The sequence below is a fragment of the Sphaerodactylus townsendi genome, linkage group LG02 (genome assembly GCF_021028975.2).
Source record: "Sphaerodactylus townsendi isolate TG3544 linkage group LG02, MPM_Stown_v2.3, whole genome shotgun sequence".
Classification (NCBI taxonomy): Eukaryota; Metazoa; Chordata; class Lepidosauria; order Squamata; family Sphaerodactylidae; genus Sphaerodactylus; species Sphaerodactylus townsendi.
In genome coordinates this window covers 40,920,545-40,938,188 of record NC_059426.1, presented here as the reverse complement: position 1 = coordinate 40,938,188, position 17,644 = coordinate 40,920,545, and the positions used below count along the sequence as shown (strand labels likewise).

The 17,644-nt window shown below is 40.6% G+C and overlaps 1 protein-coding gene across 1 annotated transcript in view; it reads left to right on the top strand.

Moving 5' to 3' along the window:
- Window positions 1-17,644, top strand: part of FMNL2 (formin like 2) — a 262,288-nt gene that overhangs the window by 182,747 nt on the left and 61,897 nt on the right. Inside the window, exons 7-9 of the mRNA XM_048484488.1 lie at window positions 10,293-10,401; window positions 14,560-14,636; window positions 15,070-15,163. Of these exons, the coding sequence (XP_048340445.1) occupies window positions 10,293-10,401; window positions 14,560-14,636; window positions 15,070-15,163 (280 nt within the window). The remainder of the gene's footprint in view (window positions 1-10,292; window positions 10,402-14,559; window positions 14,637-15,069; window positions 15,164-17,644) is intronic.

The window sequence follows — 17,644 nt, the reverse complement described above, 5'->3', positions numbered from 1 at the left end:
CTGGGAGGTATGGGGGGGCTGGGAGGAGTGTGGCAGCAAGGACCAATGGCTTTTGGGACTAATTTGTAACACTGGAACTTTAAAGACCAATACACCTTGGGTGCGCCATATAAGTGCACTGACATCTTTGGGGTGACCCCCTCAGGAGAAGCGCATACAATGCGGCCAGTTGCAACCCACATAAAACTTTCATGTGAGGTTAGAATATGTATTTTCTTCCATGTTAATATTTATAAACAAAAGAATTTTTGTTTTAGTATTTCATCCATAATGTCAATTGCAGGAGTTCCTGTTTTAAAACACCACTGTTAATATCGCTTTGCTGTATGGTATCTTGGAAGCTCAGGCACAGATTTTCTGTGAGTGATGACAAACATAATGCTGGAAAGATTTAGGCTTATAACAACTTGTGAGTTTCAGATGTGTACCCGTCATTCCACAAATGCCTCGGTTTTATTCGTCAACACATTTACTGACCTGTGGTTTGGACCACATTATATACACTTCATTTCTCTTTCTTCCAACATCAGTTATATAGTTATATAGTTCAAGCTCACGTTGTCTTAAGTGCTGAGTAAAGAGTAAACAATCCTTGTTGTCAAAGTGATTAGAAAGGTTAAGGCGAGAACAAACCTAGAGATTAAGTTGTTCTTTGAAACCTCAGAGTCACAGGAAGACTGAAGATTAATGTGCTACCTGTTGTTTTAAAAGTCTGTGAATTGCTGTCTCAGACTCTGGAGGCTGCAGGCTAACGTTTTTGATGCAACCTGAACTGGTCTGAAGAAGTTTAGAACAGATCACCAAAAATTTCTCTATTAAAATACCAACATACACAATATTCAGTGATATAGTTAGCGACGGGGAGAAATTCTGGGAATAACCACCAGTGACTATCACCTTACTGTCAGCTTTCTTTTCTCCACAAGACTGTGAAGAAATAACTTTTAGGCTATTGATTCATTCATCTCCACCATACATATGGGAAAGATATAAGTTTCTTCACACTGAGGGTATTTTGCTGAACAATTGGTACAAATTTCTGAACAATTGGTACAGATTTGTGGCATCATGTTCTTTGGTTGTGGAAAACTTGAAGATTTTTTTGGTAATGTTCCTGTCGTTCCTGGCAAAACATTAAATAAAAGAGTTTGAACTGCACTATGGCCATTGCTGTGCAGTAAAGCTTTCTTCTTCCCACAAGGATTTCCTCACCCTTCCTGGAAACAATTTGGCCCACTATTCATGGAACACTTACCTTGGGACTTTTTGTGCAGTAGACTTTCAGTGGGCTATCCTCATGTTTCTCCGTTGACACGTGAGGAGGCACTCCCTACTGGATGTGCAGATTTTCTGCAGAGAACTCTCCCAGCCTGGTTCTCTTAATTCCATCCATCAACTTATTCTAAAAGTCGCAGATCTTAAAGGCACTTATTCTTAAAGGCACAGATCTCATTACATTTGGTAGTCAAGATTGCTGATTTAGTCTTTAAACTGCACATTTATCAATACTACCGTTCCATAAATAATCCCCCATAAATGAGACAGCGAAGAAGTTCCCCAGGACCACATGCTGCTAAAAAAATGACGCATTGTGTTATAGCCAATATTCTCTCTCCCTGATGCTGTTGCTGCCACGGCTTGTTATTTCCAAGTACTTTCTGTTATATGTTGATATATCAACAGAATTTTGGCTAAACCTGTGGGAGTGATCTTCTTTTCTTTCACTTGAAGGAGCCAGCAACATGGAAGGGGGGCAAGGGGGAAGGCATGGATGGCAGTGGGAGGGAATGGGAAGACTGGCTGTGAACGAAGGGAAGATGTTTGGGGCAAAGCTGTGCTCATTGACAAATCTGCCTGCTCTGGTAGTGAGGCAAAATTGCTTGCCATGGAGAGAATGAAAAGTGAAAGCGGGGCTTGAAGAAATACATCCGTACAAGAAATCTTGCTGTGATGGATATTTGCCCCCACCATGCAGCAAATATGTTGTGGATAATTGACCTTTATGTGCATAGGGGACATAGCTCTGTTGTCCAGCCAGGCACACCTTGAGGGCCAAGGGAAAACTACCAACCATCTTCCTGCCCAGCCTTGACAAACAAGATAGATGTTGAAACTCTGTGAGGGGCATCCATTTTTTTGGGACTGTGTCTTTTATGCCAGTCATTGTCTCCATATCTCCCTTAATAGGAGGAGAGGTCGGACTGCTCATACCTTGTCTATCCTTCTCAGGCTTGGTGCTGAAAGGAAAACAGGGATAACACTAGCTCCATTCATGTGACAGTTCAATAGGTATGAACAGGGGAGAGAGAACAGGATCAGGTTTCCTGACATCATCCTCCAGCTTTCATCTGAAACTGTTAATAGAGCCTTCAAAAGCTCAAATGTGCATACAGGATCTGTAACCACATTCATAGAGACCACATGCATGCAACTGGCATGTGCAAAGACTCTGTTCACAATTTCAGATGAGAGGGAGTGAGGTTGGGGGTGAGCTGGCAGGAGCAAGCCACATGTTTATACCTTATGGATATGCAATTTCTGCTGCATGGTTGAGCATTGGAATTCATAATGGTGTGATGAAAGGCTAATGTGAACTGGGCTGCAGCATCTGAAAAGCATCTTTCAAAATGTACTGCTGTGATCAGTGTTCATAATAATACTTACCCATTTATCTATTGCTTTATGTTCTCAGTGCTATAGTTCCCATACATTGCATCAGTAATCCATGCAATAACCCTATATTATTGGTATTGTAAATGGATGTCTGGAGCTGAAAATCATTGCCTTGTCTAAGACCACCTGCTGTGTTTCTGCCTATGATGAGGTTTCAGTTAGGAGTTTCCTTACACTTGAAAAGTTTTTTTTATAAGTCTGGTAAAACAGTTGGAATATAAACATCGTCTTTTTTTCAGAACCTACTTTTTATAGTTTAACTTTGAAGGAAAGAAGAAGGAAGTAATAGGAAGGAGGGTGCAAGGAAACATATGAAATTAATTAATAGAGCCAACATTCTCTGTGTCTTAATCTCTGACCTACAGCAGGAAGAAAATGAGAACCATCAGCATATTTGACAGCTTTTTTTGTTCGCCCTAATGCTTGGTAAAAAGAAATGAAAAGAAAGCAACTGAAGATGGGGGCATAACCTTGCCCACTCAAATATGATTAGGGATCATTTCAAGAGTTCTTTTGAAAGAGTCGTGTAAACTGATGCTAGCGTTTCCTGTCACTGCAAAGAAACAGAATGAATATTACAGATGGCTGGTAAATATTAAAACCCTAATGACTAGTGACAGTCAAAACAAATAAATAAATCACATATTAAAACTGTCACCATTACATGAACTCTGAAAAAAACACAGGCTAATAAAGGTGGAAATCGAGACAAAAATCCCATTTTCCAGTCTCCTGCATAATTATTTTTAAATTTACAAAGCCTGTTGTTGTCTCTTCATTTGATCATTTGCTGATGTGGGGCAATGGTGGGGGGAGACTTCTCTAAGAATATCTCTAAGTGCTTGACACTGAATTTACTGAATCGTGTTCTTCAAGGGATATACAAACCACCAAATTATACATACACATATATTGAATGAACTCATCTATGTAATCCCATTGCAAAGAGAAACAAAGGTAATTATTCCGGATTTCAATTGTTTTTATTCATCTCTTTCGTATCATTAGGTACAACATAATAAAATGTGTCCTTCATGCCAGAATAGGTGGGAGGATTAGGTACCATTACTGAATGGCATTAGGAAGTGACTCCTGAGATTCTGGGCAGCTTCTTCAGTGCAGTCCAAATGCTGTCAGGACAGGACTTGGTAGACCGATAGCTAAGTGGAAAGCAATAACTCCATTGGATTCATTGCCTGTGATGTCATCAACTAGGTGCTGCTGTGCACCTAGCAGGCATATATCCATTTCTGGGTGTCCTCTAGCAAGGGTACTAGATTCCACTCCCCATTCAGTAGTACTCTGAAGTAGAAATCGGTAGTTCTCAGTGAACCACCACGGGTCATCAATGGAGAGGCATCCTGACTACCTCTATAGGTACATCCCAATCATGCTGAATTGAGCACGACTTTTGTACTTGAGGATGCATACCTGAGTACCAAATAGGGTTGGCAGGTTCCTGCTGGCCATCTATGGGAGTTACCAAATCCCAGAGATTTGAGGGTGCAGTCTGGGAAGGACAGGGACTCAGTGGGATATAATGCCACAGAGACTACTCTCCAGAGCATCCATTTTCTCCAGGGAAAGTGATCTCTGTAGTCTGAAGGGCATCCCTAGTACAAAAAGCAAGTTGAAATATCATCTCTGGTCTGCATTATTTGAAAAGCATTGGAAGTATTTCCAGAAAGAATCCTAACTTACCATTCTTCTATTTTTACAACATTCAATTTTTTTCTCAAAGATGCATGTTTCATTTAAAGCAATATTTTAATAGCTAGGGCAAGTAACCTAGAAAGGTGTAGTTATCTGATGGAATATTGAATCATTATGGCAATGGTATACACAGTAGTTTCCATAAGCTACAATATCAGCTTGCTGTAATGATTAACATCAGGATTAAACTGGCTTATTTCCTTTTGGGCTATGATGAATCACATGTGAATAGCAAGGAAGAGACCTTTGTAAGGTTTGTTGCACGGTATGATAAAATATTTCAGGTTTCAATATATCTGCATTAAATATATATTCTCATGACTATTTGGGGTGTCTTTCTGTCAGAATTTATATTCAACCAAGCTTTCTAAAAAGAAAGAATTTAGCCACATTGGATTTATTTTCTGCCAGAGGGAGATATCAGTTGCTTGCAATTTCAGCTTGGTGCAGAATTAAGTCATAGCTAGCATATAATACCCTGATTTATTGACCAGTTGGAGACATAGATTTGTGTTTGGCAAATATAGTGAATCTCTTGCTGTGACAGTGCAGGGAAATATATACATGAGGCCGTATCAACTGCAGTCTGCACAGTATTGCAGGTGTGTTCCCAGATGAGTTTTTGAAGATCAGATTCAGTACCAAGCAATGGGTATGAAACATCAGTTTCCCCCAGTAATATATTGGCAAATATCAGCAGCTGTCTTTGATCAACCATATATTATTATTATCTATTCGTTTTATAAACTGTCCACCCCCAGAGAGCTCTAGGTGGTGTACAACATAGAGGAAAACACAACATACAGGAAGAGCATAAGCAAAATTACAAATATAACATAAATATAGCTCTCTTTATATATAAATATAGCTCTCTCTCTCTGTGTGTGTGTGTGTGTCTCTGTCTCTCTCTCTCTGTTCTCTCATTTCCCATTTTTTCCCTCATGATATTGCGATGTAGACTAGGTTAAAAAACAGTCACTAGCTCAAGGTCACCAAGTAAGCTTCATAGTAAAGTGTGTATTTGAACCTAAGCCCTACTCCCCTAGTTCTGTGCCACTGTGATTCAATGGCTGTTTTTGTACTTGTTTATGAATGCCAAATGAGTTTAAATGCCATTTTCTCTTGGAGATGTCAGTTTCCACATGATTGCATCAAGGAGAGTTGATGGGACTGCTGTTGTAGTACGAACAGAAGTATTTTTGGTATCGTGAAACATAGTAACATTGGATTAATGTTTCCTTTAAATTGGCAAGTGCTACTTTCAGTTTAAAATGCAGCTGCAATGATAATTCTGTCTTGGTCAGTACATTTTAGTTTCATATAATTCAAAATGGGTTGTGCTTCTTGTTTAGAATTGTGACATTAGTTCTGATAGAGGTCAACTGTTTGGATGAGAATGTTAACCCCCCCCCCCCAACAAACTTCACTTCATGTAGAAAAGTAGCATAACACTGAGCTCAGACTTTCTTCTTTGATTGACACAGAGCATTACTGTGATCAAAGGTACCATCTCTTTACCTTTGTTTATTCCTACTTATTCAGAATAGATGCGGTATAGCATTCCTGTGTATATCTATGTGTTCTCATGTGTGTGTGAGTCCCCCTCCCACCAGCTGTCCGAAATGATCAAGTTGTAGGATTCTAGAAAATTTGGGACTTCTCTGTATGTATAGATTTGGGCTGCATGCATTTGGAGCTGTAATGTTCATCCTTAAGTTGTTTTCATGCCCATTGTTGCTTGCAGTGGTCAATTATATAATAGTTCATATGGAATAACTAAAAGTATTTTGTGTCGCCTAACAGTGTAGGCATATATCTCTAGCTTTGTATATGTTGCTATATATAGTTCTTACAGTGGCAGAATGGAAAAAGAAAAAAACTAACACCTTGGAGACTTTATGTTGATGGGATGTGTGGATTTTTTAGTGTCTAAGTTGCACAGCAGTGATTAACAGATCAATCCAGACACTCTGGCCTGATGAAATGTCGAGCCCAGACACATGTAAGATTATAAGTGCAATGTAAACAACAGTTAAGCTACCATCTGCGCTTACTGTTGCAGAGAAGTCTGTTTTCTTAGTAATTCAGGTATTAACCTCAAAGGACATAGTAGAGTAGATTTGTAGAAGATAGAAAAATATTGGCTCTGAAAATTCTTGTTCAGAAGTCTAATCTCATAGCTGTTCAATTTCTGCCTCAGGGCTAAAAGATCTTGAGAATTTCATATACAGGTATAGATGTAGATGGATTGGATTGGATTCAGTGGTAGATTTCTAGCAACAGAAGGGGTTATTGTGCTAATTCTAGCCAGTTCCCACTTTCAAATGTTATATTGGCTATTGCTGAAGAATTCAAGAATTTCTAATGTAATCTAGCTGTATCCAAACCTCATGTTCTTTTTCAACAACCCTGAGGTCACCGGGTACTGCTATGTCGATGATGGTCACTTTCTTGTCCTCGATCAGTGTGATGTCTGGGGTATTATGTGCCAACACTTTGTCCATTTGGATTCTCAAGTTCCACAAGATCTTTACCTTCTCATTTTACATGACTTTCTCTGGACAATGTTCACACCAGTTTATAGCTGTCCTAATGTTGTAATTCCTGCATGAATTCCAGTGGATCATCTTGGCCACTAGTTGTAACTCTGTTTGTACTCAGTCTGCGCAATCTTTTTGCATCAGCTGAGGACATGATCTACAGTTTCATCAGCTTCCTTGCACAATCTGCACTTTGGATCAACTGAGGATTTTTCAATTCTGGCCTTGATTGAATTTGTTCTATGGTTTGCTTGCCCGGATAACTCAGTTGGTAGAACATCAGACTTTTTATATAATGGCTTGCTCTTGAGCAGCTAAAATCAGGGATTCAGTTTCCTTTTTCAGAGTTCCAGTTGTTAACCTCAGGCAGGTTTTTTCATTGACCACCTTGTCCTTGATCTTCTCCAGAAGTTGGCCGTGCAGGGCTTTGTTGTGCCAATGTCTGTTCTTCACTTCAAGCAATGCTTGTTCTTGACTTTCATTCACATAATCAGCCTGTGCATGTTTCTCCTCTTCCACTATTTGCTTTACTTGCAGTAAGCCTCTGCCACCAGATCTCCGGGAAAGGTATAATCTATCAGTATCACTGTGTGGGTGTAAGGCATGGTGCATTGTCATAAGTTTCCAAGTTTTTCTATCCAATGCATCCAACTTAGCCTGAGTCCAATTGATGATTCCCGCAGTGTACCTGGTGACAATTATGGGCCAGGTGTTGATGGCCTTGATGGTATTCTCACCGTTTAATTTAGATTTCAAAATGTTCCTGACCCTCTGGGTATACTCTCTGCTGACCACAGTCTTCACTTGCCCCTCTTGATGTTATTCAACTGCAAAATGCCCAGATATTTATAAGTTGCCTCTTGGTTGCACTTGATGAGTTGGCCATCAGGTATTTCTATGCCATCACTCTCAGTGATCTTGCCCCTCTTTATTGCCACAGTGGTGCACTTTTCCAGGCCAAATTCTATTGAAATGTCTGTGCTGAATATTCGGACTGTGTTCACTAGAGACTGGATTTCTGTGTCTGATTTCCCATACAGCTTCAAATCATCCATGTACAGCAAATGTGAGATTTTTTTCTCAGTCTTTGGCCATTTGATAGCCCAACTTTGTTTTCTTTAAAATTACTGTTAGTGGGATCATGGTGATGATAAACAGTAAGAGCAATAGTGAATCACCTTGGAAATTTCCTTGCTTGATGTTGACTGTTCCATAGTTTTCATTTCCATCTGTCAGTTCAGCTTTCCACTGTCTTATTGCTTTTTCAGTGAATACTCGAATGTTTTCACTGACGCCAATGGTTTCCAAGGATTTCATGATCCAACTATGGAACAGTGAGTCAAACACCTTCTTGTAATCAATCCAGACCATATGCAAATTCATTTTCCGATTCTTTCAGTTCTCCATTATAACGTTATCTATCAGGAGTTGATCTTTTGTATCCCTGCTCCTTCTTTTGTTCCCTTTTTGCTTCACCAGCAGGATGTTATTTTCTTCCAAGTAATCCATGATGTTATCTGCTATTATGCCGGTGAGCAGTTTGAGAACTGTGAGCAAACATTTATTGGCCTGTAGTTTCCAGGTGTTGCTCCTTTGGCTGGATCTTTCTGTATCAAGTATGTCTTCCCAGTTGTTAGCAATTCATCAATATCACCATTTTGCATGGTTTCACTGAACTGCTTGGCTGTTGTCAGATGCAAACTGGTTAGGTATTTGAACCAGCAGTCGTGCAGTTGATTATGTCCTGGTGCCATCCAGTTTTTCACTTTTTTGATTTGATGTTTTATCATATCAGTTATTTCCAGTTCTTGCATTTGTTTTTTTTGTCAACATCTTTCTCAAAATCTTTTATCCTCCGCACCTTCCTGTTGTTATCCTTCTCATTTTCCCACAGATCTTTCCAAAACTGAAGTATTGCATTTTTTCTGTGTGTGTGTGTGTGTGTTTTTTTGCTTTTAACATTGATCTTTGTGTTGAGGCTTTGGTAGAAACACCTTTGGTCTGATCGAGATTGCTGATTTTATCTGTACTGGATGTTTCTTGCTTCATATCATTCAATTTCTCTCTTTGTGCCTGTTATTTGTTGTTTGGTGATCTCCAGCACTTCTTGAATTGTTCTAGTACCTTCTAATTAGCTCTTTCATGATGTTGCTGTTCTTTAATCTTTGTTCCGTCATATTTTTCAGGTTACTGGCATCTGGTCTTAGTTTTTTGATCTTCTGTTCCAGTTGAATTTTCAACTTTGGTTTTGATGTTTGATTTATCTTGGGTTTAGGTGTTTCAATGCCCAGTTCACGTGCGACCACTACAGCTGTACTGCACATGGGCTGATTGCTTTGTTTGATGGAAGTTGTTTCAGTTGTCATCAGTGCCTTATTCACATACTTCATTATGGGTGCCAGGTCTTTTTTGGGCACCGTTTTCAATGCTGGCACCCTTGGTTTTTCCTCATTTGATAATGCATACTTGATCTTTTCCCTGAGTTCTTTTTGTCTCTGTCAGTCCATTAGTTGTTTCCATGGGGACTTTCTCTGGTGGTTTCAGTATTAGTTCCTCTCACATACTGGTGTTTTCATCTAGCAGTTCTACTATTATCTTTCCTGCTTGTGGAGTATGTACTGTTCTTTTTTCTGGTGTTACGGTTGCTTTCTTTTCACAATTTGTCTGGATTTCTTCCAGTTCTATCTCTGTAAACATTTTATTCCATATGATGAATCTCCTTCTATCTGCCACACTTAGTGATATTCAAATCCGGGTATTGTTGTTTCCACAATTCGTATATCCTTTTTGTATATCCTTTTCAAGTATCCTCTTTTTTCTGGCTCTGAGTTGTAGTAACAAGCCATGATGGCACAATTTTCTTGTGCAGTATACTTCTTTCTTTTTGATGGTTGGTCCACTGTAGACCACTTGTCGACGCATGATCAGGGACCCCAGCATGCAACACTGCCCTTGTTTACCTGTACAATGACCTATGCAGTATGGAATTATTTTTCATTTGTATCACCATTGGGGGGGGGGGGTTGGTGAAGACTCTTAGTCTGGTTTTTTGGTTGAGACCTGTCTGGCTTGGGAGACCCTTCTGGTAGTATACCTCCAGCATAGCTCTCAATGTCATCGAAGCACGCAAGCCCCTTCTCCACAACAAGGGGGTGTCCATGAGGGGGACTATTATTGTTATTATTAAGCATATTTTAGTAATATGACTGATTATGTGAGATCTGTAGTGTTTGTTTGTACTGTAATGAATATTCTCAATAATAAGTCTGCACGTATATTTTACAGGTGTCTATGTGGGAACAAATTCCAGTCTCTGTTAATTTGGTTAATACTCAATAGCTAATGGTATTACTCTTTCATCTGCAGGTATAACACCTTACCAAGCAGAAGAACACTTAAAAACTCACGATTAGTGAGTAAAAAGGATGATGTCCATGTCTGCATCATGTGTTTGCGAGCCATAATGAATTACCAGGTATTTCAGTTGCTTGATTGGATAAATGTGCTTGAAAAGAGGGATTCTCAAGCATTGCTGAAATGGGTTTCCTTCCTTGAGTCAAGAAGATGTTCAGGCATTCTCCAGAGAGTTAAATTCACAGAAAGTCGGTGCCGGGGGTTAGGGATCTGCTTGAACAAAAAGCCATGTGAAATGCCCAGGCTGCGCTAAGCAGGGCTCATTTCACAAAATTGTTCCTCTGGGCTGTTTGTCGAGAAATTGTTCTGCTAGTGCAAAAAGCTCTGTTGACACAATGGACAAAGAAAGGCAAGTGTATGGCTTCAGTGTTGTCGCATGCCTTTTTTGTCCAAATGAGTTTCCAACTCCAGGTATCAATTTTTAATGGGTCAATTCTTGGGTTGGGGAAGAAAGCAGAGAAGGTCTAAGTCCATGAGTCTTCTGTTCACACTTTGTAGCACCCTCACTAGAGACTTTGGGGGAATGATCACTCTTGTTCTGTTCCTCTGGGACAACAAGATGTTTTTAAAGGAGATAGGTGAGGACAGTGTAATGTGGATATAAATTGTTATTCAGGGGATCCAAACATAAACTTTGGGTGGAGGGGAACTTTGGTTGCCACATGAGTAATTATATTCAGTGAGGGAAATGGATACAATCCTGATACATTCTGGGAAATATTGGAGAGAAGTTTGATTCATGTATTTGAGAATAACAGTGAAGATAATTTGTTATACTAGCAGAAAATCTCTCATTTTAAGCCTAATAAACTGAAAAGTATATAATAAGGCAGTGTAAACTTGTTTCTTTTTTATATGTTGAGAAAAGGTTTTGAGTATATGGATGTTCATAAATTTGTGTATTCCAGTTTTACCATACCAGTGGCTTTTAGTGTTCTTCATGAGACAGAAATTAACTCTTTGTAGCGCCAACATATTTATTTATTTATTTATTTATTACATTTATAGGCCGCCTCATCCCCGAAGGGCTTGAGGCGGCTCACAACATAACTGTTTCCAGAACAGTAAATCAATATAACATAAAAACTAACTCATTAAAATTCGACATAGAGCACTAAGGACCAATATTTCACAATCAGGTGTAGGAATTTTGTCTATTTGCATTTCTATGGAAGGAGGATGGGATGAAAATATTATAAGAAATAAATCACTGTTGCTTGTTATGAGTGAAAATTATCCTGTGTTTGGGGTAGTTTGGTGTTATGTTAATGTACGTTCTCTTAAATAGCACTAGTGATTCTCAACATGGTGCTTGTGAGAGCCATTGCACGTATTATCTGTCACCCATATACCTTCTGAACCCCTGGGCCTTGAATAATGCACAAAAAAGTTTGCTTTTTACTGGCTGATTAACCCTTTTGGCAGCAAGGTTTTTCTTGGCTGCATACCTGCTTAATGGTAAGGCCTCAAAAATGCCCCAAATTGCCCACTTCCTCAAAATTGCCCACAGTTGATTAAGAGCATTTCTTTGAAGCATAAAAGGTACATTTTTTGGATATTTGAGCATTATTCTTATGGATTGTCAAAACTTTTCCGAGCCAGAATCAACTGGCTGTTGTTGGTTTTCTGGGCTGTGTGACCATGATCTGGTACTTTTTGTTTCTAACATTTTGCTTGCATCTATGGTATGTCACAATGAGATAGCATCTACAGATGCCAGCCATAGTTATAGGCAAAATGTTAGAAGCAAAAACCACCAGAACATGGCCACACAGCCCGGAAAACTCACAACAGCCATTATTCCTATGCTGATGAGTGAGAGACAAAAGAAAGTGAAAATCCCCACAGTTTTTACAGAATTCTACTGGTACCTAGGAAAAAAAGTTTCACAAAACTCCAGATTATGCAAACGCTTAAGAAATCAGCAAACTAAACCATCTTATATATTCTACTAGCAGGGTACCCGCGCTTCGCTACGGGGAGTGGGAAAAGTGGAACGTACAAATGCAAATACTCCACCTGTAAGACGGTTGTGGCCAGAAATATCTTGGAGCATCCTATTTAAGGCCTCGAAACCTCATGTGTGAGCCATGGTGCAGTCATGGTGCTGGGATCCCATCATGAGGCTTCCTATCCTGTGATCACAGCATCTGTATGAAGTTGTTGAGTCACCCTGTAGCAGGTGTAGCAGAAGGAATGGGTTGCTATGCGTTGAGGAGCGTGGTGTTGGATAGTAGGGCACCCTTGGTTCGGTACATGTTGGTGAGCATGGCGCCTCTGTGAACTTCGGGGTGACAGTCAGCATACTTCTGTACAGGGTGGTTGTGAACTGAGGGGTGACATGCAGAATATTTCCTCACAGCCTACCTGTGGAGTGACAGGGTGGGTTTTGAATATGTTGCAGCAGCTTCCTGGTGCTGTCTGTGTGTAATGCAATGGGTAAGTTGATGTGTGTATGTAAGGCATGTTCTCCCTCGGTTTCAGCGGAAGGAACAGGTTCCTGTGTCCTGAGGAGCATGGTGTTATACAGGGCCCCTGTGATTCGCAACGTGTTGGTGATCACAGCGTCTGTATGAATTTGTTGAGTCACCCTATAGCGGTTGCAGAAGAAGGAACAGGTTGCTGTGCGTGGAGGAGCATCGTGTTGGATATCAGGGCACCCTTGGTTCACTATGTGTTGGTGAGAGTGGTGTCTATATAAATGTTAGGGTGACAGGCAGCATACTTCTTTGCAGTGTGTTTGTGAACTGAGGGGTGACATGCAGAATATTTCCTCACAGCGTGCCTGTGGTGTGGCGGGGTGGGTTTTGCATGGTTTGCAGCAGCTTTCTGGCACTGTCTGTGTGTAATGCAATCTGTAAGTTGCTGTATGTATGCAAGGCATCGCACCAGTGGATCAAGCGTGCCTGTTGTTTGGTGGGCAGGACCACAGCTTGTTGATTTGGATAGTGGAGTTAGAGCAGCAATGTGGCCGCCACTGAAAAGTCCTGTGACATGAAGCTGTATATGTAAATGCGGAATATCAATCACTGTTAGAGTGAGTGACTCATCAAAGGAAATGGGAAGCTGTTCCATTAGTGGGTATTGTCAGTGCGTTGTTCCATTCTCTTACCCGGGAGGTAGGAGGGAGAACCCTGGAAGGGACCCCTTCCTCCAGGAAATAATTCTGATTACCGCTGGGACAGCCCTTTATAGGCTTTCTTTGCTGTTGTCCAATTGGATCCCTCAAGCGTCCACTGGATGCTGCAAATCTAAACGCATTTGAGTAGTTTTTTGTAATTAGTAGAGATAAATCCTCCCCTTTAAAAAATCTGGGAGTCTGTTCTATGTCCTCTGTGAGTGGATCGTCTGTATCTGAAAATTGAGTTTCCTCCTGTAAGCATTCACCCTCACTTAGATCCCCTATACACAAGGGACTGTATTGAGAGAAGCTAAATGGTCCAGGATCTAATGGAACAGCTCATTCTGCTGGCTGTTGTGGCCATTGTCTGGTATTCTGGGAAGGCTGAAGTGCTCAACTGTCACCCACGGAATGTTCGGGCAGATGGGCAGAGATGAATAGGAAAGACAGAAAATAGCTAATAACTTGAGTTGACTTTAATATTTTTGGAAATCCTTTCTTATTGAGCACCTTGGACACATGAGGAACCAGCGTGCCAAATTTCAAGTGCGTAGGTTCGGCGGTTTCTGAGTTCTGTTGGCGAGTGAGTCAGTGAGTGGAATTCGCTTATAGAGAGAGAGATTTAAAAAAATCTTTCAAAGGGTAAAATGTTTTTAAAAGGTTTGACAGAAACACTGAACAAGATATTCCAGATATACTTCCGGAGAGCCTGACATTAAACCAAGAATGCATGCTTGCTTGGTCCTTGTCTTGCTAATGCTATGTAGATAGATTAGAACTTATTTATTCTTAAATTTTGTTAGGTATAATATTTAGATTGGTGTTCATATGTGTGCCATATGACTTCAATTATAAAAGTGTAAACATTATATGTGACAGATATATTTAGTAACGTATCATACTAATACTTCTGTCAGAGATCCAAGACTGGCTACAGCCCCTTATTGCGTGGCGTATGGATGTTTTTTAGCATTGCTGTGAACCACCTCAAGCATTTTTAGAGCGGGTAACAAATAGTTTTGATGAAGAATAACACATTTGTTTGCTGCCATGTCTTGTGTGCAAAGTCTAGAATTTGTCAATTTCTCTCACTTTCAGTATGGATTCAATATGGTCATGTCCCACCCCCATGCTGTTAATGAAATTGCACTAAGCCTGAACAACAAGAACTCCAGGTAAGTTTCTCTTTGATCCTGGTAATGTTGCTGTCCAGCTGATGATTTTTGCCAATTTCAAAGTGCTTTTCAAGAAATGCCTTATTTACATACATTACAACCCCCGATTAATGCAGCCTCAGAACTGGGTTCCCTTAATCTGAAACTTGCGGTTGCTTTGCTAGAGTTAAGGTTTATGCATAATTTATGGCAGATACATTGCTTATGCATTAGTTGTTGGTTTTTAAATTAGGAGAGTTTTAAAGAGATTTGAGATTTCAGCTTCATGACCCAAGGAGCTATCCAATATCTTGCTTATTGACAGGGTCACTCTTGGGAAACAGCAGCTAAACATTAAAAAATATATTATTTTTCAGATGTCATCCTGATCATCTTGAAAAAAGCTGAGGAGCCGCATCGTTCTGACTAGTCTCTCTCCCTTTTGTTTATACAGAACAAAGGCCCTGGTCTTAGAACTCCTAGCAGCAGTATGCCTTGTAAGAGGAGGACATGAAATTATTTTGTCTGCATTTGATAATTTTAAAGAGGTAGGTTATTCTGTTTCATCAGAGAGCTGTATGTGCCTGCACAGCTTGGCTGGATGAGGTTTGTTGAAGCTTGATGCTAATCTTTACTTCATGGGGCTCAGTCTGAGTGCAGTTTAATTAATACACATATCCACTCTTAGACCCACCCCCCTTTTGCCTTTCCATCTCTTTACTCCCCCTCCCATTTTGCCTGATAAGAAATCAACTTTTTTTCTTTTTCAAATTCAATAAAAGGCAGCCCAATCCGGGGGGGGGGGGGGGGGGGGGGGGGGGGGGGGGGGGGGGGGGGGAGGGCAAAGGAAAACCAATGAAACCTTACCTGCCTCTCTGCAAGCCCCTATGCAGCCCAGTTGTCTGCGCTTGCATTTGTGCTGTCATAATTCGCTACCAGCAAAAGGGGGTGTTCCCAGGCTGAAAGCCGTCAGGAAGCTGACTAAGGTTGGTTCTTCCCCTAGCAGCTGACACCCCATTAGTGCTGGTATGGGCTCCTGTGGCAGAGCAGTTCCAACACAGTGGCTGGGATGGTGCCAAGGTGATGCAGATTTGCCCCCGCAGCAGTTTAAGTGCCACTTATGCCATGTGGACTGGCAAGGGCACACTGACTCCACAGTCCTTTTGCCACCCCTCCATGGATTGCACTATAAATCACCACAAAAAGATGATTTCTCTGCACTGATTGGCATGATGGCAGGTGATGTTATTAAATATATTGTTTACTTTTCAATGTCTGTCCTTCAGAATTCAGGCAATATGCATACATAGTAGTAGAAGGCATGCTGATCCACTAGTATTGGAATGCTCAGAAAGAAGCATGGGATATATAGTGTGATTAAAAAATAGTCTCTGGGAGTCTTAAAGAACAGAACACACAAAACCTCCTAATCAGCATTATTGCAGTGTGGAATGGCGAATGGATTGACATCGCGGCTTACGGTGGTTTCCTCAGCTCTTGGTAAAGATAGGCAGATATAACCATGGCTAACTCAGCCTGGCTTCCCTGAAGACAAGAAGGTTTTCAACTGAAAGAGTACTTTATCAAAGCACCTCTTTTCGACCCCAGCTGCAGAATTCAATTTTGAGGGAAGGGAATTCCTTAACTGCATGTGCTAGCAGCCTATCTTTCACAAGCCTGTCTAATCCCCATCACATAGATGGTTTCCTCTTTACAGTGATCATCATTACATCCATACTAACAATGAATTTTACATTTTAAAAACACACTGAATTCAAAAGTACTTTCATTTGAATGGCCTGAACTAGTTTCCTGTCAACTTTAATGAGTGTCCTCAAATTCCATTCATCATATAGTAATTGCATTGGTACAATTTCAGTTTTTTGTTTTAAAAAAGTTCCAGTACTCATACATATGTTGCCCTGATTCCCTGCTAGGCCTTGGGAGAGTCCCCTCAGAAAGGTGCTGGTACTCAGTATTGGTGAGCACTGCCCAAGTGTGGCCCCCATCTGTGGATATTGAAATTTGTGGGTCAGGGTCACACTTGTACTAAACAGATGTTTCTGCAGATTTGGGCAAGCCCCTAGGTTTGCAGAAAAATCTGACATTTTAAAAAGTACCGAGGAGGGGGGAGCTTAAATTCCCCTCAAAATAAGAGAGTGTTTTCTGAGTTTTCAGAGAACCCCAGGTGGCATAGCCCAGGTATTGCCCTGGCCCTGGTGATGGCACATCCTGGGAGCCACAGCATGCTCAGCAAGAAAGTGTGGCAGGGATATGGGATTCCCCCTCCTGTTAATTTTGCAGACCCTCCACTGAGCCAGGAAATAAGTCCCTGCTCCCACACCAAGCTAGCAAGCTTGCCACCCAGCAAGGTGGACCAGATTTACTGCTGTTGTAGTTATAATGGAATCCAGCCACTTAACTATTAAAAGGAGTGATTTTAGATACACTGCTCTCCTTATTAGTATATTGTCATCACCCTTTGTTCCTGTAGCATTGTAGCATATAAATTGGTCCTAGTATACATTCTCTGTTTCTAGCTGGCAACTTTCCACTGTAATTGTAGTGCTAAAGTATCTGCCAGGTATGTTAAATCTGTCTCTATGTTAACACCAATAAGCCACATAGGCTTTGTTTATCTCTGTTCTGATTGTTCCTTATCCATGTCATACCCTGCCTAATCTGCTTTCACTCAGGAATATGCTAAGGAGTTTCCTAGGTAAATTGTACCGTTTCGGATATTACATCATGCGTATTGGGAGCATGCAAATAGCACTTATCAGGAATGTGTGCTACCTGCAATTCTTTTGACACATTTGGGTGCCATCTCTGAAAGGAACAATGCACAAATTTTGCTACTAAGCAAAACCCTGATTTTTCTGGGTTCTGGTTTGCATGAATAAAATATGCCCATTGCCCCTTTCAGACAACATGGTGAGTGTAGATATCAGGCAGATTTGTGTGCATTTGCTGACCTCCAGTTGCGCATAACATAATGTCTGAAAAGGGATGGAGTATGACTTTATTCA